This window comes from Serinus canaria, chromosome 5 (assembly GCF_022539315.1).
Source record: "Serinus canaria isolate serCan28SL12 chromosome 5, serCan2020, whole genome shotgun sequence".
NCBI classification, from domain to species: domain Eukaryota; kingdom Metazoa; phylum Chordata; class Aves; order Passeriformes; family Fringillidae; genus Serinus; species Serinus canaria.
The window spans coordinates 25,170,754-25,195,101 of NC_066319.1; the positions used below are offsets into that span (position 1 = coordinate 25,170,754).

The 24,348-nt window shown below is 40.6% G+C and overlaps 1 protein-coding gene across 1 annotated transcript in view; it reads right to left on the reverse strand.

Moving 5' to 3' along the window:
- LTK (leukocyte receptor tyrosine kinase) overlaps nucleotides 1-24,348 on the reverse strand; it is a 68,407-nt gene that overhangs the window by 26,354 nt on the left and 17,705 nt on the right. Inside the window, exons 3-10 of the mRNA XM_050974849.1 lie at nucleotides 23,478-23,633; nucleotides 22,615-22,837; nucleotides 15,634-15,773; nucleotides 13,712-13,846; nucleotides 12,685-12,837; nucleotides 11,690-11,790; nucleotides 9,918-10,084; nucleotides 4,702-4,796 (exon numbers count right to left, since the gene is read on the reverse strand). Coding sequence (XP_050830806.1) covers nucleotides 4,702-4,796; nucleotides 9,918-10,084; nucleotides 11,690-11,790; nucleotides 12,685-12,837; nucleotides 13,712-13,846; nucleotides 15,634-15,773; nucleotides 22,615-22,837; nucleotides 23,478-23,633 — 1,170 coding nt within the window. The remainder of the gene's footprint in view (nucleotides 1-4,701; nucleotides 4,797-9,917; nucleotides 10,085-11,689; nucleotides 11,791-12,684; nucleotides 12,838-13,711; nucleotides 13,847-15,633; nucleotides 15,774-22,614; nucleotides 22,838-23,477; nucleotides 23,634-24,348) is intronic.

The following is a 24,348-nucleotide window of genomic DNA, read 5'->3' on the forward strand; positions in this document are numbered from 1 at the left end:
GAGTGATGGAAAATTTTAAAATTACATGAATTAATTAAATACAACTGTATGGTTAAGATAAGTAAATATTACCTTGGGTAGAAAATGTGTTTTGAACAATCAGAATTTTGTATTACTCTTTTGAGCCTACGACTTAGCTAAGATTCTTGTATCTGTGCTGAAGGCAGTTGGTCTTCACAGGAACACAGACCCTCCATATTATCCCATGCAGGATAAGCTCCTTGGTCTGCAATTTCCCATAGCTGTGGTTACAAGAGATTTTAGGAAAAATGTACTGTGGGAGAACAGATATCAGGTATTGATGTTCTGCTGGTCAAACAGGCACGTGACAGTTCTGGAGAGTCAAATGATTGGAGGTGTAAAGGAAAGTGGTGACAAAAATCATTGTCTTTGGTTCTGAATACTGTCATGGCAAGTAACCCAGCTTAACAGATCACTCCCACTTCAGCAACCAACTCTGAGCACCTGAGAGCTCACTTAGAGAATAAATAACTAAATAAAATTACATGCCTCACTAACATACACATTTAAGTAACAGAAACATACCCTTGTCACAAAGCATTAATCTTTGGACAAACCTTTTTGAAAATCACAGAGCAAAACCATACACTTCTGACCACTGAGATAGGCCTTTGAAAACCATCCCTTTCTCAGAGAGGAGGAATTTCAAACCAATTGTTGATCCAAATCATCTGAATGCATTGAGAACACCACAACACCGATGCTGACTTAAAGCAGGAAAAAGTAATAATAAACCCTTGCTCATAATCAGCAAGCATCCTGTTCCAATAGATAAATTACCCATTTTTATGCAGATTTTTTCATTGGAAAATCTCTAAGAAAAAGGGCAGGCTTCTTTCCATTTTGTGAGCCCTCAGTTAATTTAATATTGAAAATTTTTCATCAGTGGAAAAACATTACAAATATTTCAATTTGTTCCAGTTGTGAGAATCTAACAGCTGTCTGATGCTCTACTGAAAAGAGACTCACTCAGTTCCAGATGGACAATTATCTCTGCCACAAAGCCACTGCTCTAAATAGCAATAATTAACACACTTGTTAGCTGTGTCAGAAAGGCCAAATAACTAATTGAAGCATGGAGACCTTGCTGAGCTTTTATTCCTGAGAATATTCCCCCCAGGTCTGACTGAAAGCACATTGATGCATGCAAACAAAAGAAAGCTTTGTACTGACACACTCTGCTCATACTGAGAGGGAGAACTTCAATGGATGAAGTTGTCAAGGCAGTGAAAAATTAAATTAACTCAAAACAAATGAAATTAATCAAATGCAAGGAGGAAAATGGAATGAAAAATACAATGCATGGCCAGAAAAGATGCTCCCCAAGGCCTGCACTGAATTACAAATTCCAAAGGTCACAACAGTTTCAGATACTTAGCGATGTACCAGAAGTCTGGTTATTTTTGCCAGAGCAAAGGAATGTAAATCACTCTCTGAAACAGAGAGCTGATCTTTGTGTCTGCATGGATTTTTTTGTGGCACCTCAATGAGTATCCTAAGGCAATGCCTCATTTCCAAACAAACAGTCTTTCCTCCTTTTCCAAACAGTCTCAAGCCCTTGCTCTCCAGAAGAAACTTTCTGTCTCCTCCATGCTAAGCAGCAGATCTGCTGCACCCAGGCTGAGCATGGCCCTGTCCACACCAGCTGTTAACACTTTAAAGGCTGATGTTTTATGCACTGTCAGACACAAACTTGTAAGGTAGCATTTTCTACAAGTGTAGCGTGGGACCCAGGGGCTGGTGCTTCACTCTATTTTAGTTTCCACTTCCTCTTCTAACAGCCAACATGTTGACAGTTGAGTTGAGTTCTTGTTCCCTTCCATTCATGTAGAGTGAATAGAAGGGAACAAGAATTAATTCATATTACGGTGTATCTGTATTTAAAAAAAAAATGCAAAAAGCACAGGCTTCCTCTCTCCAGGTTTTAGCTAATACTGATTTCCCCATTGAAATGAGACAGAAGCAAGTATAAAGGAGACACAGACATCGTCTGCAAGCAGAGAGCTGAAGTAATTCACTCATTCACTGCTTCAATATGTCTGTGACTGTAGTGAAAATGGAGATAGAGATCTGGTGGCTGAGACTAATCAGAGTAAGATGCCTCACAGGATCCTCAAGCTGAATGGTCTCCTCAGAGATCTCACCTCACTAATGATGATTGCAGTACTTCTGAAAATCAGACTTTGCTGGATCAGGGACCCTAAAATCAAGAAGTAGAGGTAGTCTATACAAAAGCTCTCTTTGGACAGTCTTGCCATTTATAAATGATGCACAGGCTGAAATTTCTAGGCCAGGGCAGTAGAGTTTGATAGACCACAGACCTGTGATCCTAATTGGAACAATACAATGTTTAGAGCACCAAAAGATAATAGTAAAGGCAGTGAAAAAGGCAGCTCAACTATCAGCATTCTATTTGCAGTGCTAGTCCACATTTTCATGTTAAAACACTCAAAATTCAGACCTCTTCCTATATAAGCACTATTTCACTGAAACTATGAAGTATCTTTATGCCTGTCTGCCTGAAGTTCTCAATGAACCAGACATGCAATCCAGTCTGTCTTACACTGTCTTACACAAGGTGATTGTATAAGCCAAAATGTGGTTTTGCCTCATCCTTTCCGCAGGGAAAAACATCTGTCAATGCCCAGGAGCTGCCATCCAAAGAATGGTCTGTTTGGGTTTTGTCCTTATTGATGTCTCTTGAGCTGCCCTCACTACTCAGTTGTTCACTTAAATCTTACTGAACCTTTCCTCTCAGTTTTAAGGTCTGTGGAAAACCTCACCTTCTTCACCATCTTGCATACAAAAACAATGCTTTAATTCAGCACTGGGTTTTGTAGAGAGTTGAACTACAAGGTTGAAATAGATGAAGAAAATAATATTTACATCCTAGCTAGCAGCAAATCCTTCCTTCCTGCCATACATCCTTCCTGATGCCCTCATGAAAAGAATTCACTGCTCGGATTTTAATTGGCTCTGTCTCTGACATCTGAAACCTGTCCTTGCCAGGGAGAAGTAATTTCATTACTGAAAAGACAGCAGAGCTGCTGGGCTTCTCTGTAACCTAACTGAATTAAAGTCATGAGAAGACAAATACAAGGGGGCTGCTCGAAGAGGCGAGAAAACGTCAATTTGAAAAGAGGATTCAAGGAACAGGGGCAAGTGCAAGGTTCTGAGAAATGTTTCCTTGGTGCTATGTTTCTTCTGCATGACTCACACATCTCTGGGTCGTGCCTTCAGATGGGGTAAGTCCAGTTGCTCCTGGACATCAGTGCAATTCATCCCAATTGAAAATAAAGAGTCACCTGAGTGATCTAATGGACAAGCTCTGATAACATTGCTGCAAAGGCATTTATACCCCACCTCTTTGCCAAAGGATGAATACCTGCACCACTCCCAGCAAAATGTCTGTGGGTAAACTGGAGGATCTATCTGAGAGCAGTAAACTTCAGCAGCTGGGTGTACATCAGCTGGCCCAAGTGCATCTGGAGTCACTCCCTTCAGCTTTCTCAAGATTCCAAAACTAACTGTTAGCATGGAGGTTGGGAGAGAGGTCTGTAAAGGGCTTGAGTGAAAAAATGAAATTACCATAATGGATCAGCTTTTCCTCTTAATTTCAAGTGAAACTGTGCATACTCGGCATTTTATGAAAGAGTGGTTTCAGTGCCCACAGAACAAAGGGACAGAGAACAGGATACTGAACCAGAAAAAGATGGGAAGGAATAGTGGCTTCTGCTGATGAGCTTTTAACACATCTCTTTTGACATAAGCCTTCCCAAATATTATGTTAAGCTACAGCTAGCCACTGCAGGGACATGCTATGACCCTAAATGCTGACATACTGAGTGTGGTGACACGTAGAGTGGCACAGTATCACCAATCCACATTTTGTCTGCAACAGAATTCACCATTCAAGTGTTGCATATCTTCCAGTTCCCTTGCAACTGAGCATTTTTTTTTCCACAGGGATAAAAGAAGGCAGTTTCTAATATTTGCAAGTAGTTCAAGTACCTAAATTCTCTCCCCTTGTTTGCTAAGAAAATCCACTACAGCTCCTGCTAACATGTTTCAAAGGGTAGCACTGGCTCCAGTTTTCTTTGGAATAGTTGTCAGTCACATTCACAGTAATGAAGCAGAGGAAGGCTGTTATATATCTGGCAGTGATAGCTAAGGTACCTCCTTACAGACTAAAACAAACTTGTTGGAGTAATCTAAATTTCATTGTCAGAGAGTCAATTTACTCCTTTATTTTCTTCCTTTTCTGCACAAAAATATGGTGACTTTTGCCTTTGACTTCAACAAATTTGTTCCAGGTATCAATTACCAGGGTGCATAGATCAGCAGGGACTGTGGAAAAAGAGCGTGATGTAATCCTTCCATTTAGGGCTAAGGAACAAGTTTAGTGTTTCTTGCCAAGACACTCAGACAGGTCTCAACTATGTGATACAGAATATCCCAGATTAGAGAAAACGAAAGAGCCCTGGGAGACTCTGACACGGAGTAAAATTGCCTCTACTTGCAATACTCAGTAAGTCTGAGATAAAATGGCATTGTTCTGACAAAGCTGACACAAATGATCCATGCAACTCCACGGGGAGAACAGAACATGTGTCCTGCACCTGTGGGATGCTGATTACACTACCTACATTTTGGGGGGATTCTACAACATTTGTGGCTCACCGTCAGTGAAGCAGTCCAGGCCAAATGTAATGTTGTCGATAGCAATGTCAGCTTGGGAATTCCAGCCCCAGGTTGCCAGGAGTTCCAGCTGAAACCTTTGCAATAAGACAGATGTTTTAGAGAAGACCGACAAAGGACTAAGGAGAGGGAAAAACAAACAAACAAACAATCTCCCTAAAAATAGAGTGTTCCCTTATGATGGAAAAAGCATCATTGCTATTTAGACATTTTCCTCCAGACAAGTCCAGCTGAGCAGCCAAAAGGGCTTGCTCTATGTCTTAGACACATATGAACCCCTTGTAAGCACCACAACATTCATACAATTTCTTATTTAATGGGGGACAAAAATGAGAGCCCTGCTTCCCCTGCTATCTGCACATACATACAAGAAACTGGCCCCCACTAATTTTTATACACAAACAACCATCCATATTCAATTTCCAGAAACAGTCAGGAAATTAGACTAGGGAAGAAAATATCTCCTTCTTTCCACCCCCAAAGAGATAGAGTAACACTGAGCAGAATATCCAAATATCTCGGGCCTGATCCTCAGCCAGTGTAACTCAGAGGTGACATGAGCTTATTTCAGAAGGATAGGACATTGTAAATTTCAGCCATAATTCCTTGAAGATTTAGCTCCCTGGGCTGTCTCCTCTTTTTCCACTATGACCAGGTGTTCCTTATCTAGGAGCTCTGTCATGCCCATGTGTATTTCTACCTTCTGAATTCACACGGAAGAAAGAAAATGAGCTAAAGGATCTCCTTCTAATAGATAGGACTGAATTGGTTTTCATTACATTTCAGGAATAAACAGATGCCTGATGTCCAGTCCATTTAGAGCTTATTAAAAGCATATGGGCAGGACCTCTATTGCTGTCTCTGGTAAAGCTCAACAATGATTTATGAGAGATCAAGCACTGACCTGCCTAACACATTTATCATTCAGCCTAGAAACACACTTGTCCCAAATTAGTGGCAATAAAATATGTGTGTGCATTCCACCCACCAACCAAATGTTGGTTGATATCCACAGTTAGTTGCATCGCTGCATAAAAATCTTTAGGGATAAACTGCTTTTACCTCAACTCAAGAATGACCCCTTGTGCTTAAATGAAAGCACCCACACCTTCAGGATCTGAGCACTCTGGGAGTAAGTGCAGCAAATGCAAATCAAGGGTTTCTTGAATGACCTCTTAGCTGTGGTGGTAGTGGGTGAATTTTTCAGTAGATCCCCTTCCTACAGAAACCTTCCTCTTCAACAGGAGGCTTAGCAAGAGCATTTTCAAACCTCGTACGTAAGTCTGCTGACAAATGACAATAATTCCCCCATTTATCTGATGAAGAGAGTCAGAGCACCCTGAGTCCAGAACCAGGGCACTTATAGAAGGCATAGACACAGCACCACATCCTACCCCTTATTAAGGCACTCACATGGCAGCATACCCTTGGCCAGGTCAATCTGCTGTGTCTGGTCCATGGAGACAGAGCAGACAAGGGTCCCTGGTGCTGTACTACAAGGTAGGTTTCTGCTCCACAAAGGGGAGAAGAACGGTACAAGGGGGACCTTAAGGAATGACATGCCCCCCCCCCCACCAGCGCATGAGAATTGACATTTCATTACTTCTAGGCTCTGTATGTCTCCCTTTCCTCTTAACTTCAGGAAAAGGGGAGGAATTTGTCTTTTAAACTCAGTGCTGTCTTAGCTTGATGGGTTTCCAGTGTTCCTGTTCATTTATCTCATTTTGCTGACTCCAACAAATTATGTTCTCCAGCTCTCTGTTGTCTGGTCTTCTGCCTTTTTGGTTTTCTTCTGATAACATTATTTCTCCTTGTGTGTGTGAACCAAGTAAGTGAATTTGCCAGCCAATCACCAGAAGCAGTTTTTCAAAGTAGCTAGGTGCCCAATTGGGAGGCTGATCAGCAAACTGCATCTTTCTTCTCTCCTAAGAAATAAATTCATAGGATGAAGGTGTTGCTAAAAACTATCTAAATAGAGCCCTTGTGTCCTTCTTGTTCTTTTTGCTAAGGTTTCCCTACTTCTGGCCCCGTGAAGCAGCTCATGGCCTGCAACTTGTTATGTCTCAATTCATGCCTACTCTTCTCTCTGTGTGGTCTGTCCCTACCCACTTTACTACTGCCTACCATCCCCTTAAGGAACCAGGGGAAAGTGCAGCACTTTCCTATAGCAAGAGAAAGACAGGAGTTTCCCAAAGATTTGGGATACAGAAAAACAGCATGCCAGCTCAAAATCTGCACTAAAAATTAACCTAAGCACAGCATTGCTAGAGCATGCATTACCAAGGAAAGCTGACAACACCCATAAATACACAGAATAGTCATTCATGAAGTTTGGTATAAACTAGTAGTAAAATTCTCCAGCAATGTTTATCGCACACCTCTGTTTACAATTGTTTTCAACCTCACTAACAATAAAGTGATTTAGGCTGAACTTTTCTATTTTGGGTGACTTGGTATGGCTTTTCTAGCAGTCAAAACATTCTGTGAGTGCTGAGATTGAGTCAATGCAGGGATTCATGATTCTGACCATGCTCAAAAATGCTAGTAACTTTTTAAGCACTCTGTGCTTCTAGGTATTGGAAGTGGGATCTGAAATTTGGGAGGAAGAGTCACATGGCAGACATAAGGTGGTTTTTTTCACATGAATGAGAATCAGTTAAAATTTTAAGGAAATACCTTTGAAATTTTTAAGTTCCTGACATTTCCATGCCTGCCTTTTTTTTTTTTTTTTTTAATCCTGCAGTTTCCTCTTCCCTGGATATCTGAAAGTCTCAGGAAAAATGGTACTTTCCACACAGTGCTATTATGACCCATGTCAGGTCCTGCTTCACCTACATGAGAACTACCTCTCCAAATTAATGAATAAACATTTACTTCCCCAGACTTTCTTTCTGTTGCTGATTCTGGCCAAACAGGAGAAAAAAAAAAAGCTGCCTGAACTGAATCCAGAGTTAACAAGGTGTTATCCTGGAGGGAGGCTGGGAGCTCACTGGGAATTTTACAGCAGAGGGGCTTGGACTTGGTGTGCAGGGGATTTGGGCCCCAGAACTTCAGAGAGAATTAAATAGCCAGTCAAACAGGAGTACTGCGAATAAACCTTTACTGGAGGTCTGGGAGCATTGAAATGAAAACACACAAGAGATAGCCAGGAGGAGAAGGGAAGTGCAGGGAAGGGATTCAGACTTCATAATAGAAAAAACCACTAAACTAAACAACACACAGAGACAGCAGCTGCTAGAAGAGAGATGGAAACAAGAAGCAGGGAGGAGTTCAGAAAGGAAATTACAACCAGAGGCATGAGATAGATAAAATGGTTTCCCAAATGGGAGGGTGAAGCAAAAGAAAGAGAGACCAAGTGTATGAAAACAAGGAAGAAAGGTAACAAGTGCCCACAGTAGCAGATAAGACAGGAGAGAAGGAGTAGAGCATGAAAACAAGACCAGAGGACAGGGATGGAGCCCATGTCCTGGGAGCACAAAGACCAAGGTTTCCTGGGGAAATAGCTTCAGCACCTTCTAGCAAAGTGTGTGTTTGTTCTGTGTCTGTTATAGATCAGTGTAGCAAATGGTAACTTATCACTTCTGGCAGTCACCTGGCAATCACAGCTGGTAGAGATTTGCCTTCTGGACTATATAGTTCCAGTTCCATCGTTACTCACAGTGATCATCACTGTTATGCCACTCAGTTTTAAATTAAAATGTCATACAGAAAGGTTGCATGAAGTAAAATAGGACAGATCTACTTGAAACAGACTGTAATAATTAATGCATGCATGACCTAACTACATCTTTCATTTTGCCTAAGAGCTCAACTTTTTCAGACATTACAGTATTTGAACATTTGAATATCAATTTGTTTTTCATGTCATTCTGGCTAGTGCTTAAAAAAAAATGTCTTGCTGTCCATTCCCTTCAGCCATATAAGATCCATTTTGCTTCAGAATTAAGGGCCGATACAGAAATTGGAGGCTTCAGGAATCAAGCATAAGGGACTGTATATCAGAGGAGGCAGAAGGTCTTAAATATCTCTGAAGAGCCCCTCGGTCTCTGCTGCAGACAGGTCCACAGCAGAGTGTTCAGAGAAAAGAGCTATTCTGCCCTAATTCACTGGCCATACTTTGCATATACTTAATTAACAGATGCTAATCCACAGGGCTTCAGATTGTGTCAGGCAAGAATTTTAAATGCAGTGCTAGCAGGCAGACCAGTCCTACCTTAAAGGAGTCATTCATGGCAAAGGTGTGTATGGTGAGCACCTGATAATACTGAGACCAAAGGTAATCAGGAAATTAAACTAAAAAGCGGGTAGAGCAACATTTATAATATTCACTGTATAGACTTGGAGGGGTTTATTTCTTAAGTTTCATGTGTAACAGACCTTTTTCAGGAACTTGAAAAAAAAAACCAAAAGCAAAAAAACCCATCAAAAACAGATTGGAGAAAGTGAGGGGAAAAAAGCTTACATTGTGCAAAACAACCAGCTACCAACACCAGCTACATGGTTTCAGATTGAGTGACGCTAGGTGAGGGAGGAGAAATGCCTGAATAAAATTTGATTGCATTGAAATTCTGTAAATCTTCAATATTTTGCTTCATCTGAAAACCAATGATGCACTGTATTTCTACATCTAAACCCATGAAAACTTTAGTGTAAAGCTCATTTGGGCAACAGTCTTTTTCTGAAATCATTGCATCAGTAATGTGGCAATGAAGGATTTCCAGCTGTCCAGGCTGTACTGATATAGATCCTAAACTGGACAGCTCTATTGGCTGAACTGTGGGATTACCATCCCTTTGATAAGGTGAGAAACACTCATGTGAGTGTTTTTTACTGTGAGAATATGAAGAGCAGTTATTCTAATGCAGCTGTTTCCCTGCTGAGAGCACTTTGCCCCTGTGAGTACACTGGCTTGCTCAGATTGCTAAAAGGTTTTTAGTACAGATGCTTGCTGTTCCCAAAACCTAAGTACTGTTTGAGGCTGCACAGAAGTGCAGGCACATGGTGTGGGCTTGTGTTGAGCTAAGCTGTGCGTGTGCACAAAGATAAGCACTTATGGCAGAATACTTCCTGAGCAAGCAGAGTCACTTAAAAAGAGCCCTGAAAGAAGGCAAGAATGAAAGTGACACTTCACAATAAAAACAGTAACAATTCACTAAATCTATAGAGATAACCCTGGCTGCTGACAGTGGAGCTCTTACCGGTTCTGAAGCACTGGCATTGGTAAGGTGATGAGAAACCAGTGGTCGCTCCAGCTCCCTACCCTTTCCCACATTGGCAAGGTGATTGGAGCTCCCTTTATCTCTTCCCTGAGAGAGAAGGAGACTGTACCATTGTAGCGTCCAAAAACATGCACTGAAAATTGAATCTGTAACAGAGGAAAAAGAGGAAAAGAATGGTAATCTGTGACAGAAGGGAAAGGTAGTCACTTCTCCCCTCCCTGGGAATTTGAGACACCAAACCTCTGAGTCTGGGTCAAATTCTTTAATGCCAGAAATCACTTAGCCCCCACTCATTGACTGTATTTGACTCAGCACTGTTACCAGCACAGAATTTTCTCAGGGAAGACCCGAGCTGACACTCCTGTTGGGCAGCTGTTCTTCAACCACTGATGACAATATCCGTAGCCTCTGACACCATCTGGGTGAGAGGACTGGTTTCCTTGTTATTGCCTTCTCTGAGGGGAGAGATGTCCTGCCCCGAATACCTTTAAAACAAGAGCTGTCTCTAGAGGCAGGAAACCTCAATCCATCTACCTGCTCCAATTCATAGGCACCACCTGAATTGTAACACTCCTAAGACAAGTGAACAACAAAATCAGCAGGCCAAAGGATGTTTTGAAGCAGGACTTGTTCCTCTTTCTTTGTAGCAACCACTTCCAGTTTGCCGCAGAGCAAGAGAAAAGTTGCCATTTCTGCCCCTGCTGTGAATACTCAGCTGTCCTTAATGTTACAGAGAGCTCCAGTACTGGGAGGAAAGGGAGCACATGTGTTCTGCAAAGAACAACCACAGAAATTCCTTGATCCTGCAATGTGGCCTCAAAACCTTGCCAGTAGAGGAAAGAATGGATCCAGACCTCTTGTGGCTTCTGCACAATAACCAACAGCTACTGCTTCTCCTCTCCTAGTTTTGCAAATCTATCTCCAATCATATTTTATTTTGTTGTTTACGTTGTACCCAGCATATTTTTCCTGGATTTAGAAATAAATATAAATGCCAAAGTTACATTTCTGGCACCTGCACCATATTTATTTTCCCAGCTCTAATTAAGAGGCATCAAAGCTTTCTCTTTTTCCCCTAGCAAGACTGGACTCCAGCTCAAACTTGCAGCTTAATTTTCCTAAGTGTTATGACTATAATGTTATTTAATATTTTTAACTTCAGCATCTCAGAGCTGCAAGGCAAGTTGTGTGATTTTATCAAGGCCAGGCTGCATTAACCTTATGAAATTCCTGAAGAATGTGATCAGAAGTTTATTATATTCATTTATTTCTGGAAAATCTAATGCATTCTAACTTCACATTCCTGTTCTCAGTGAAACAATCAAGTTTATTATCTCCTGCACAAGTATTGAAGAATTTATGAAGAAAAATCTCAGCAGTAGATATACTAAAAGACTCAATGGCCCAGCCATTCAGTTCCCTTTTCTACAAACAGTGGCTGCCCCACACAATTTAGCTGTTGGCACCTCTCAGGGTTACCGCTCAGTAACTCTTCTTTGATGGTACAGTCAGGCTGGGGACTTTTTCACAAGGACTAACTGATTTGGGGCATCTGCTTTCACTTACCGGGGATGCACCTCACATCTTCTTTCCAGTTCTGAACAAGTGGCCAGCTAGGCAGTACAGCCAGCTCTTCTGCTTTCCAGCATTGTGTAGAGTGTGCAGAGGGACAGGAGAACAGGCTAATTGTGCAAATAGTGCCTACAGCCTGGTGATTTACTCCACAAAGGTGCTAAGACAGAGTGACTTACCTGGTAGTCTTCAGTGGCAAGACTGGCTGGCAAGCTGGTACTGCAAGCCTTAGCCATACCACTTGTCTGAGTGCTGTCTGCTCGCAGGTAGAGGAAGTGTCCTGTGAACACAAAAGTGAAAAAGACAAAATGATCTCTTGGTTTTTTGTGTAATCACTTGAAACAATTTAACATTATTAATGTTTCTGTAGGTATGTAAGCATATGTAGGTGTAAGCAGGGCTTGAGACCAACTCTGTTGGTGAGGTTGTAGTAAACACTCTGGTAGATATCAGCAGCACAAAATTCAACATCCCAAACCACTTATTGGAATGTGAGTGGATAAACCTCAGACACCACTCAAGATCTTCCCATATAGAGGCACACATCAATCTACACTTCTAATTCCTACACCATTAGTATCAATGACTCTTGCTGAGTAAAACACTGGGCTGGAAGAGTTTGTTTGCAGTCTTTTTTTCCAGGGAGAGCTTACACAAGCTCTCAGAAGACAAACAGGACACTTGTATGGAAACCCTTCATTTTGGCAGGGAACTGTGAGGCAAGACTCATGTGTGCTAACACTTCTGACTTTCAGCCTGAACAGGTGAGGGTCAGGCCTCCCCCCTTCTTACTTAGCAAGTTGACAGTTCTGCCATTCTGCTGGGCAATTTTTACCTTGTGATGCAGCAGTTATATTGCTGCTGAAGTACTCAGCAACTGCACAGCTCACAAGAGGAAGGAAGAACGGAGAATATGCTTTATAAAATTTTTTAAAGGTGAAAGAGAATCCTTGTCTCTGAGAGTTTTATATTAACTTTTTTGCAGAACCTGTTTAATATAAAGTCTTGAGTATGGTTCAAAAGTCAATTTTAGCTACATTTGAAGTTGTTGCAGATAATACTGATGCTGAAGTTCACGTGGCAATGATGCCAAAATTTTCCAACCAATTTAAATAAACTTAAGTTCAAGACTATTGTGTACATGCATGCAGAGAGAGAACAGTGAAGAACCTACCACCAGTGACTTGCAAAGTAGACCCTACAAATGAGTCCTCTTGAATCATTTCAGAAAAGCCCCGAACAGACCATGGAGATGCTGCAGTTTCATTCAGTGTCCAGCCACACAGACCTTCTTCAAATGAACAATGTGAACCTTCTGGGAGACTGTCTACAATTGAGAACAAGAAAAAGTAGGAAAATAGGAGCAACTTGATTATGGAAGAACACAAACAAAAACAAAGGTGAAAATCCATTGTTGTTGTCCAAGTTATCCAACCTATGCTATGCTATCAAAATAGGTCTCATTTGTTTATTTCCAGAGTCACCATTAGAAAGCCATCACTTTGCTTCTGTAAACATTTGAGACTTTTTTGTGCTATCCTACTCTAAATTCTGGGCAAAACTGCAGCCCCTGAAACCTCAGGAATGGCGAATCACAGCCACATGTTTGTAAAGGTCTCGCTACATACGAAATTGCAGGCATCACAAAGTTTTGTGTCCACTTAAATCAACAGATTATTTTAAGCCACCACTGTACTTGCTAAAGCTAAAATTGCTTCTTAGCACCTGATATACTCTTAGGGGTTTTTTTTTTTGTCCTGATGTGCAACTCCTGAACTGGGATCCTGCAAGGACAGATTTATGACACTGCAGGTAACTAAGGGTGGAAAGATGATTAATACCTTTCCCTGAAGGGAAGGCTTAGATCTTGGGCCCAGAAGGAAATTCTCACCCAGCTGCAGACATGTAAATAAGGTTTTGCCTTTCTCTGAAGTAGCAGTAACTGTGAAGGGAAGGTCATTGAGCTCCTTACTGCACTACTTAAGGAACCAAACCAATATAAAAAAAAATCCATTTTGTTCTATACAGGGTGAATTTTCAAAGAGAATTTGGTATCCAATTAATGTAAATGGTACAAATTAATTCAGGAGGTGAAATACTGAATTAATCTAAAGATGGAATCAATTTAACTTATTTTGTATTCTAAATTATTTCTTCTAATGGAATGAAGGTTCCCATGAAGTGCCATGCCACATACTCACCACACCTCACTCCTGCCTCTTTGGTAGGGCAATCACTGATGAACTCACAGATCTGTAGGTGGCTAACACAGCCTCCATGAAAGCAGGGGAAGGCTGAGCCTTTGTCATGTACGAAAAGGTCTTGATTTCCTTTATCTAATGGGGAAAAAAAAAAGATAACTAAATCCAGAGATGAATTTACAGAATGTGTATGACCCTTGGTGTGTATAAGTTTTCACAAGTAGGACCTTGTCCTTTGTATGATTAATCTCTGCTATTTTCATGTAGGTTTCTATCCAGTGTGAGATTCCTGGACCAAATTTCTTGTCCTTCTCTTTCTGATATACTGCTTTTGCTGTGATTGTTCTATCTTTAGATAATTTTGGTTTTTTTTTTTTAATGAAGGGTCTTGCAGTTTCCTACTGTGATGTGCTGCTCAGTTCTGCACACATGACTGTGCACCTGCCAGGCAGCTGTGACATGCTGCATGGCACCCTGCTGCCCGAGGCAGGGTCAACCACTTATCTCCAGCCCTGACAGACACATTGCTATGCCCTGTTGAGGCTCAGGTTTAAGCAGTACTTGGGCTGCTGACTCATTTCTGTGCCAGCTTCCAGCTGTGGCATCCAGCCCATGAGGTAGCTGCTTTCCCAGCAAGCTGGCTTGCTGTACACAGATTTTATTTATGCACCCTAACTAGTCTAGTCAGTTCTAGTCTGGAAGCATTTGACTGACTTCACTGGTACCCATCAGCCAGGCTGAAAACTATTTTTAAGTCTGATATTTCCCAAAAGCATAACTCTTAATGCACCCAGCCTGTCCTGTGCATGCACATGCATGCCTTGGCGTGTTATGGCCCTGCTGCCCTTTAGCAGAGCTCCGCACAGAAGTTACATTGGCACCACTACTGCTCTGGAAAAAATGCAAAATTAGGGAACCAATTGCAGGAGAAAGAGAAAAGAACACCTCTGCAGCAGTCCTGGTACACACTCTCAAATTATAATAAATTTTCATGACACTGTTTGGTGCCAGATACATGCACCAGGTTATTTAGAGACTGAGAGCACAGTGCTTCAGCTGTATGCATCCTCCCAAAACTCTAGGACTGTCAAAAAAACTTACATTAAAAATATACCATGTTAAATTAAAAGAATAATGACTAGAATTAAATCTCTAATATGATCAAAACCATGCTCACAATAGTGTTTTGTTTTTCCATTACATTCCAGGCTATTTCTACAGAGTCTGCAAAATGGAAACAATAACATTATATTAATTCATAAAATTCAGGAACAGAAGATGATTATGTCCCCAGCCTGAAGACTGCCTGTGCTGACAGACTCCTGCACTTCCAAGAAGCCTAAATGACATTAGCAAGGTTCTGCACTGCTGCTGAGGATCATTTGCATGACATTCAGAACAAAACTGAAGCTCCAGGTAAAACTGAGGTCTTAGCTGAGCACTCAGTACTTTAAAGAAAATAATTGCATTCTGATTATTTTCATTTTAGATAGAAATTCTCAGCCTGGCAGTAACAAACAGACCCCATCGGGAGCAGATAACTTTTTATTTTCTTTGTATAAAGCCCATACTTGGGCTTTATACAAAGTAAAATCATTTTTTTTAATCTATTTTGTTCGATAAAGCCCAAGTATGGAAGAGGCTTTGGTTACACAGGGTAGACTGTTGCTCTTGATTAATTAAGAGAGGAAAATACTAAACGCTAAAATAATCTAGGTAAAGACTTTTTTCATCCTTATTGTTGGATTCAGCATAAGTCCAGTTGGTTTTGGGGTTTTTTTTCATATAAAGATCATACAAAGCAAAGCTCAAAAGCAGAGAGGATCACTAGAATTAGTTCTGTAATTCTGAGTTACTCATCTTTCTTCTAAATCCTATCCTATCCCCCATTTTGGTTATTCCAGACCTGTGTTGCAGCATACCATGAAAGCAGTTCCTGAGCTGCAAGGAGCCCACTGCCAGTACTCCAGCCTCCTGTGCTCCACAGTTTGAATACACCAGAGTGATTTTGAAAGGTTTTTCTATCCGTCCAATCTGGGCCACCAGGTGTTTCCATTTCATCCTAGAGGACAACAGAATGTTATCAGACGTACACACGCACATCAGATTCCATGGAGTCTCCAGCATAAAGATTCTGCACACTACCAAAGAGAAGTAATAGTATCCATGTGGGAAATGCATCAGGGAATACAAATGGGTGTTAATATAAAATAAGTGATGTTCAGCCTAGCAAGCTCATGTAAGGTTATCTTTGCTGCAGAGCCTATTGCTAATGATGAAGAGATTCAACCATTCCCAATGATTCTTAAATGGATCTCAAATTATCATCAGTTTTGGACACAATACCCCAAAATGTGCTTTCCACATACATGGTTGTGTTCTGTTTGCTCTTGAAAGTACAGATCAGCCAAGCAGCTGCACAAGACTCTGGATCTCCTCAAGCCAACACTGACATTGTGTGTTCTGGAAGTAAATGCCTGACCCTGAATGTTTCTTGGTTGTGTCAAGAATGAAAACCTTTATCTGTTTGTTGTCTGTCTGATTTTCCACCTTAGCAAACCACAGTGCACCCACAAAGCAAGGGATAGAAGAGAAGTGCTGTTCCAGGAAATGCAGATTACTTGTGCCATTTACATTTCACTGCAGAGCAAATGCTATAACCTGCAAATCTAGACTGCAAAGGTTTCTCAGTTGTGCAGCTCTTGTGGCAGTTTGGAGAAAAACAAATTATCCCCTGCACCCCAATTTTAAGGATGGTTGTCAGACATCAAAAGCTAGAGAGAGATACCAAAAGGGAATTTTTGAAGTACCTCACTCAAATTAAGTCTGATGGAAGTCAGGGTATCCAGGTATGATTTTAAAACTAAAGCAGAAGTCTTAAAAATATTTTAACTTTATTTTTGTTTCCAAATCTATTCCTATATCTTACGTTAGCAAGACAGCAAAGCACAGTTAAATGTACGTGTTAATATTTTGTAAATAGATTGGAGCATGGCTGGTGAGAAAGGAAGCCTTGCTCTAAGCTCTTTTCTAAAATAGTATCAGACAGAGATAATTTTACCCACATTCTACACACTGCTGATGTTACTGGGGCCACTTTGGACAAGTGATCTAAGTGGTAGCCAATGGAGTAATAAGAAGGCCAGGCCACAGTGTTAAGACATGTTGATCAGCTCTGCTCCTAGGATTATTTTTTCATTTAGGAAATTACTTCAGCTGCCTTGAAGCGGTCATGTAGCCTTTGTCCTGCACCAGAAACACCTTAGAAGGCAACACCCAGATTACAAACACTTCTCTTCTGGACTCAGTATAAAAATCACAGAACTGCATTTTCCACTTACAAAAAATCCAGGGGCAACTTTAATTTTTTATCACCCTCTCTTACATTCTTCCTTCCATAATTATGTAACTTTGTCTGGATAATTTTTTACTATCTCTTCTATGGCACCCACCCACCTCTCATTTTCACAATTGTACACACACATAAATACCCACAGATATCCTGAACTCATATGAAACTGAGCTCATATGAAACTTATATGAAGATGACCCTACTTCCTCTATTTCCTGTCCCATCATAATATATTCAATAGCTCATTATAATTTAGTTCATCTTCAGAAAGGTACAGCCCTGAATTGCAACAGCACAATCTCTACTTCCCAACATAGAAGAACAACTGCTTTGCTTTCAATTTGTATTACAGTGCAGCTTCAGGAATGTCTAGCACCTAGAAATATATCTCATAAATATTCTTATAAATATGTCCCCCCTGCCACACAGTGGGACAACATCCAAGACCTTCCAGCACTGACCCAGAACTGAGTCACTTCTGCTACATGACAAAGCTTTGTTCATCACTCCATTGCATCCTGTTGACCACAAGAATGAATGAGCCATAATCAAATTGGTGCAATGAGTCAATAGGGTAAGGACAATCTTTAAATCTTTCAAATTTAGCTATTAGGCATAGTTCTAGTACCTCTACCCAGTTACAACCCACACTCCAGCTGAGACATCACAGTATTGTCAGTGTTAACACAACACTGAGTGCAGAACCTGTGGCACACAGCCTCTGATTCACAGCCAGTGGTACATTTAGCAGGAGCAACTGAAGAGCTGAAAACAATGACTAGTTCAGCTGCTGCACCTTAATCCTATATATGTACTTTATGAGCCAGACACTTTGGAACTTGCTGTTTATAGCCTGGTACATCAAAATAAACCTAGTCATCTAAGACAATAAACCAAGCTCTGAAATGCCATGATTTATGAAGACAGATTGTCCATTCTGCCATCTCTGCTGGGAGAGCTGTGGTGTCTGGTGGCTTAAGATGGAAGGCCCCCATCTTAAGCCACTACTTCTATGGATTGGCAGCTCTTCTGAGCCAGAGAACTAAGTTCCCATGAAACATCTTAGTTCTGCACTGAAATATCTCTGCTACTGAAATTTTCTCCATTTATAACATGGCAGAAAAAGCTGTCTAGCATCCAAAGGCTGCAAAAATGACAAGTAGCTTTGCATTACATAGAGTGCTTTTGTGTATAAAGTCTCTTCATCATCAAGGTATTCCCCTTTAGAGAAAGCCTCCCCCACTAGATCCAGCTGCAGCAAGAATTCAAATGCAGTAAATAATTACACCTCCTTTGCTTGGTCCCACCATTAAAACAGAAGTTTGTCAGAGCCAATGTAATTTTCTTAATGGAATCAGGAACTAAGCCCAGTGTTGATCCAGCAGAAGATGGATCATTGCAGCAGGCTTCCAGATTAACCAAGCTTGGCAGTAACTTTACTATTGATTTTATGTCAAACCAGATCTTAAGTATCAAGGCAATATTACTCTCCTTCTAAAAAGAGATGTTAAAATTCATCTGTATGCATGGAAGAACTATTAGGGTCTGACATAATTTGGAGAAATTGCATGAATAGAAAGTTTGGTGTTGCAAGCTATCTAATGCTTAAGGCAAGAAAACTCAAGATTCACCCTGAAAACGTTTAATTCCAAATCTTCTTTTGTATGGTTCACTTTGGGTTTTCATTAACCTCTCAATCTTCTCTGCTGAACAGATGTTTTCCACCCTCTTCTTACCAATCCTTTTTATGATGTGATTTTTTATATCCAACAAAGATAACTGATGATTAATTTCAGGAAATATTTTATGTAAAGAACAACAATTTCTTCATTAGGACTGAAAAATGCAATGAAGCAGAACATGAAAGCTGAAATATTTTCTAAATTAGGGGGTCCCACTGCATGGGTTTTTGCACAAAGTTGTGTATGCTAGATATTTCTAGACTCAATCGGTGAACATAAAGATTAGAAGTTGTACTTTACTTTTATACACACAGGAAGATGTTGTCTGCAAGTCCTCACATACATCCGGTGCTAACCACTGGACTTAAAAGGAAATAGAGAGTGCAAAACACATGCCTATCACTCCAGCCTTCACCAAACTCTTAGAGGGTTACTCTTTGACGCAGTATATTTTGGGTGCAAGTTCAAGAGAGGCACAAGAGGCACTAACTGAATCATACTCCCAGCTTAGTGTTCAAAATTCATAGTCGTGTATAGCAGCTGGACAGCCTCACCCTTTCTAGACACATTTTTTTTAATCGAAAAGGCTCTGCTCATTGTTGTCAGCACGCATTTAGACATTATCTGAGAACACTTACCAGGCTACTCCCTTGTCATCTGTACAGTAGGAGAAGTTAAATAACTTTTGCGAATAAAACAACCACATTACTAGAAGTGTCAAAGACGGCAAGTTTTTTCAAGTGTCTCAGAAGATGTTGGAGCATTTTATCACCACCACCACCCCTCCAAGAAAAAAGGGGAAGACACAAAAAAATAAGCAATAAACAGTTTTGTGAGGCTGGCTAACTGAAAACCCATGTGTGCACATGGCCATGAACATTTTGTTTTCTGATCTACCGAGACTTCAGTGGCCATTCCAGAATGAAATCAGAACAAAATCAGCTAGGATAATTGACTACAGAAAGTGAAAATATTATCCCTGCCCCAAATGATGCTTTTTATTTTCAATGAAGTGTGAGTACTTAGAGTTGAAAGAAACTACCTTTTTACTGAGAGAGTTTTGGCTAAGAACACTGAAATAATTGTGGTCCACAACAAACATAGGCATGTGAAAACGCTCAAAACCACACAGAACTCAAGAATTTTCAACTGTGGCTGATTCTGGGTCTGTGCAGCAAAGATAAAAAGGTGGGATAAACAAAATAGTAAAAACATTTAAGAAAAAAAAGTTTAAAAAAAAGTAAAAAACATACTAGATGTGACCTGAATAAGCCCCATAACCATAACCCTGAGGCAGTGAAAACGGTTTTCTGAGTTAAGTGCCAAACAAAGAAGGTTTGGCCTTGCAAGCAAGGCTACAGGCTCCTGGTGTTTGAGTTTTACAGACATAATGAGAAATGAAATTTTATATACTTTTTGTAAATACATAGAATCTCAAACACCTCACTCCCTCAGCAGTTCTCTTTCTAATGGCAATAACTCAGAACACCCATGTTTATAGGTGTGGTATTTAAAAATAAACAACATGCCTTTGTGACCTTGCCCTGCTTGTTCAGAGAACATGGTACCAAAAGCCCATCTTTTTCTTTTCATTAAGGCTTATGTGTGGAAAAAGTAGTCACAGCTTCAATACTACCAATTTAATGATATGTCCTACTCATTGCTGAGGTGAACAGGAAACTTTGTCTTACATGTGACATATATCTAAGCTTTTGGGAACTGTATAGCTGATGGATCCTGAAGGAGAAAACACCATTAGGAGAATATTTCTACGTCCAGAAAGAGTATTCACTGAAGTAGTCTGGTGCAGCTGGAGTTTATGATGAAGTGTAGCTTGGTCATGGAATTGAGAAGTGACTGAAGCATGATTTCCTGGTGTTTCTGATTATCTGAAAAAAGTGCCACCTAGACTTTTTTCTATGTCCAAGTTTCTACTCTGATCTGAAGGCAAACTCTCGGTAGTAATTTTCCCTGGTTACACTAGGTACTACACATAGGCACCTATCTCAAGCTCATCTGCTCACTGTCGTCATGTGTCCCCCACACCCCCCGCCGTATTCTGCTCTAAATTGTACAGCAGTGCTTGGTTAAGACAGAAAAGCTTAGAACTCCTAACTTCCTGTGGAAAGTCCCTGTAAAGTGGGAACCCAATAGGGTAATCTCTCCTTAACAACCCATGGTGTTAAAATCTTAATCATGGAGAGAATGCTCATTTCAGGCTACCTGCCTAGCAAGAAGCAGGTCAATCGCTGTGTTAGAAATAAATTCTGTTTTGCCTGCATAGTCAGGTTTTTTAATTGTACCAAGATTTTAAAGTTCTCCTGTAATGAGGGAGGAAATGAGGGGTATTTGATAGTTTGTTTTATCTCTTTTCTATCCTCCTTTCCATCTTGATTTCACCCAGGACTTGGTCTCCTCCCCTGTTTAAAATCTTAAGTGTAAATTCTCTGAGCTTATCAGTGCTTCATTTCATTCAGTAAGAAAAAGTAATACTGGTGTCTGTGCCAACTTCCAATAAAGCTAACTTCATTCTAATAAATCTAAATGCCATCACTTTTACAGAGATGATAATCTTGACTTCACATAGAATTGTTTCGCAGTGCTCAAATAAGCTGTTAAACAACTTCTATGATCCATTCCAGAGATGCTGCAGTGATTACCAGCAAAGCCTGGCCTGACCAGAAAGGTGTAGCAAAAGGGTATTTTATGAGTTTACACTGTGGAATGGAGCTGCAGCTGCAGAGGCCTGTCAAATATTCAAAAAACAACAAGGACAGCTTTGAGTAGGTAAAAAAAGGATATTAGAAATTAATCCCAGAAAATGCAACAGATTCCCAGTGAAATTGGAAAGAAGATGGGGAAGGAATAGCCAGGAAGGAACTGAGCAACAGCTGAAAATGAGAGAGAAAGAGGGAGAGAGAGATCTGGGGGAAAAAAAAAGTTTTCTTAGTCAAACTCTGCTATCTTTGGCTGACAGGGACTCTTCACTACAGATCTCCATGGCAGCCTGGGGAGTGCCAAAGAATTCAAAGAAAACAAGAACTGGGATCTATTGCTTAAGTTCTCCCTGAGAGTCGGTCAGGTGATGGAAATAAAAAACTCTGTTATGTGTCTGACCCAGGTTCTTACAAGTTGGACTGCAGCAAAGGAAAAACAAGCACATGGAAAATGGAAAAATTAGATGATATGTGGACTTTTCTCTTATTTTTCCTTTTGTGATTTGTTCCCTTTACCCATTTCTCTTCCCTACTGCATTCTGCTACACACAGGAATAAAGAAGTAAAACATTGGCAGCATCAAAGAGAATACAGGACAAGATCTGGGGTTGTTACACTTTCTTTTGTTTTCCTTCACCTCTTCTTACTTCAGTTTTTTCCCTCCCTGAATTCTACAATTGGAGCAGAAGCGGATACTCCTGAACCTACTAGAAGAGAGGAAATTTTTTTAGAGGTAAATTAACCCCACCTCAAAATGAGAATTGGGACCCTTGTAACATTGATAAGACCCACTGAATCTATTGAGATATCAGTCATGTTACCAAGGCAGTTGTTGGACTGAATGTATTTTACAGCTGCAGTCCTAGAATCAGTGAAAAAATTAATCATTCTTCACTCTTCCAAATGTGAGGGTAGCAGAGTAAGAGCTAAGCTAGTGTGTTCTTTGCAAAGGGGACACACAAAACCTGTGTCTATTACAGGCATCCTGTCAGGAGGCTGTATGCTTCAGTCCCAAAAATCATACCTTTATTTTCTGCTGTAATAGCAGCAATGATCTCATGAAGGCAAAAGACACTGATAAACATCAGCCTGAAGGAACTCCACTCTACCTTGCAGTTCAAAGGCTCAACAATTGAAAATTTATTGTCTTACCCGGCATTTTCCTCATGGCCAGCTCTCAGAGAAGTTACTGTATTTTTGTTTGTCTCTGCATATTTGATTTCAACTGTGAATCTCTGGAGAAGAGGAACAGCATCCTGTGAACATATGGCCAGCTCCAGCAAGCAAGAATCCAAGCTCCCAGGCAGGAGGGGGCTTTGCAGGCTGAACTCACATCTATCTGCTACTCTACTGGTGTTCAGGAAGAAAATGTCCCCTGTGAAGAGAAAAAAAACCACAACAAAACAAGAGACACACAGCATGGATAGAAGAGACATAATAGGAGGAAAATGGAGAAGAAGTTTAAAGAAAGGAGTAATGAGAAAAAAGGAAGAACTATGCACTAAAAAAAAAAAAAAGAAAGAAAAAAAAAGAGGGAGAGAATAAACTAAAAATTAAGGGTTTAAGTAAAGAAATGATAGAAGAAATGAGAAGAGAAGAAACCAAAAAAAGCATGAAGATATGTCCAACAGAACAAAAGCCAAAGACTTTGCCAGTCAGACATCAGACAAATGAAGCCAGCTCTGGCTTGTATAGGATTGAATTTCCAAAGAAAAATGCAGACCCTGTAAGTAAAAGCAGCTTATCCCAAAACGGGGAGATGGAAAATGAGTATGTAAAGGGGCCAGCTCTTTAGAGGGTACATTCATACACAACCTAGGCAGCACACTGCATTACATGGGCTTTTCTTATTTGCTCTTGGGCACTGACTGTGCCTTTGGGAGCCCTGCACCAGAACCAGCACATGGTGGCACTTTTAGTGACATGTGCCTGAGGCCTCAGCCTGCTGACTCCTGCTGCAGCCAGGGCTGGGAGAAAGCAGGCATCCATTCGAGGGGAACTGTAGCTCTGCCTACCTTCAACATCTCCATGGGAGGAACTGTTTTCCAGAAGCATCTGCTGCCTCTCCTGCGATGCCAGGACACCAATGGAAGATAACACCCAGTCTGGCTTTCCAAAACTGTCTGTGGACGTCTCCCATGAACAGCTTGAGCCGATGACACAAGAGATTTCTATTGCAAGAAACCAAAGCTTTCAGTAAGGCCTGTCCCAGCTCAAGGGGCACATGAGTGACTGAATGTACAGTGTATGGGGGCTATATCTCCAAAGAAATAGAAGAATTGAAGAGAAAAAGGAAATTTTGTCCTGGGCTACAGCAACAGAATCTCTCCCGGAGCAGGTCAAGGAACATCAAGGAATTAAAAAATAACCTGGAAATTTTTGCAGAATGTAAGTCATTCCTCCCACTGGTATCAACAATGAATTTATATCAGTTGAAGAACTAGACCACAAGCACTCCAAGTCCCAAATAAGAATAATACCAATAATATCAACAAGGATATTGAAACTGTATGGAGTTAGCATTTTGGCAGAAAGAAAGAACTGATACTCTAAGGGCAACCCTCTGTTAGCAATAGAAAGAGCATGGCAGGGTCTCAGGCAAAATAGATGAGCAATGCAAGTTTTACATAATTTTTTTTTTCTTTTTTAAACAGGTTTACTTTTCTCTAGCAGGATAGATAAGAATACCTTTTTAACAAACTCCAGAGTTTCTTGCAGTACTAAAAACACTAGGTCATCTTGGCCAGAATTTTTCATAATCAGCATATTATAAACCAGACAAGAAGTAATTCACTGTTCTCTCATCAATCTAATATAAACTCCCTGAAGGGATGTTAGCTGCACAAAGCTCTCCCACACAGAGTGGAGCTGAATAGAGCTGATATT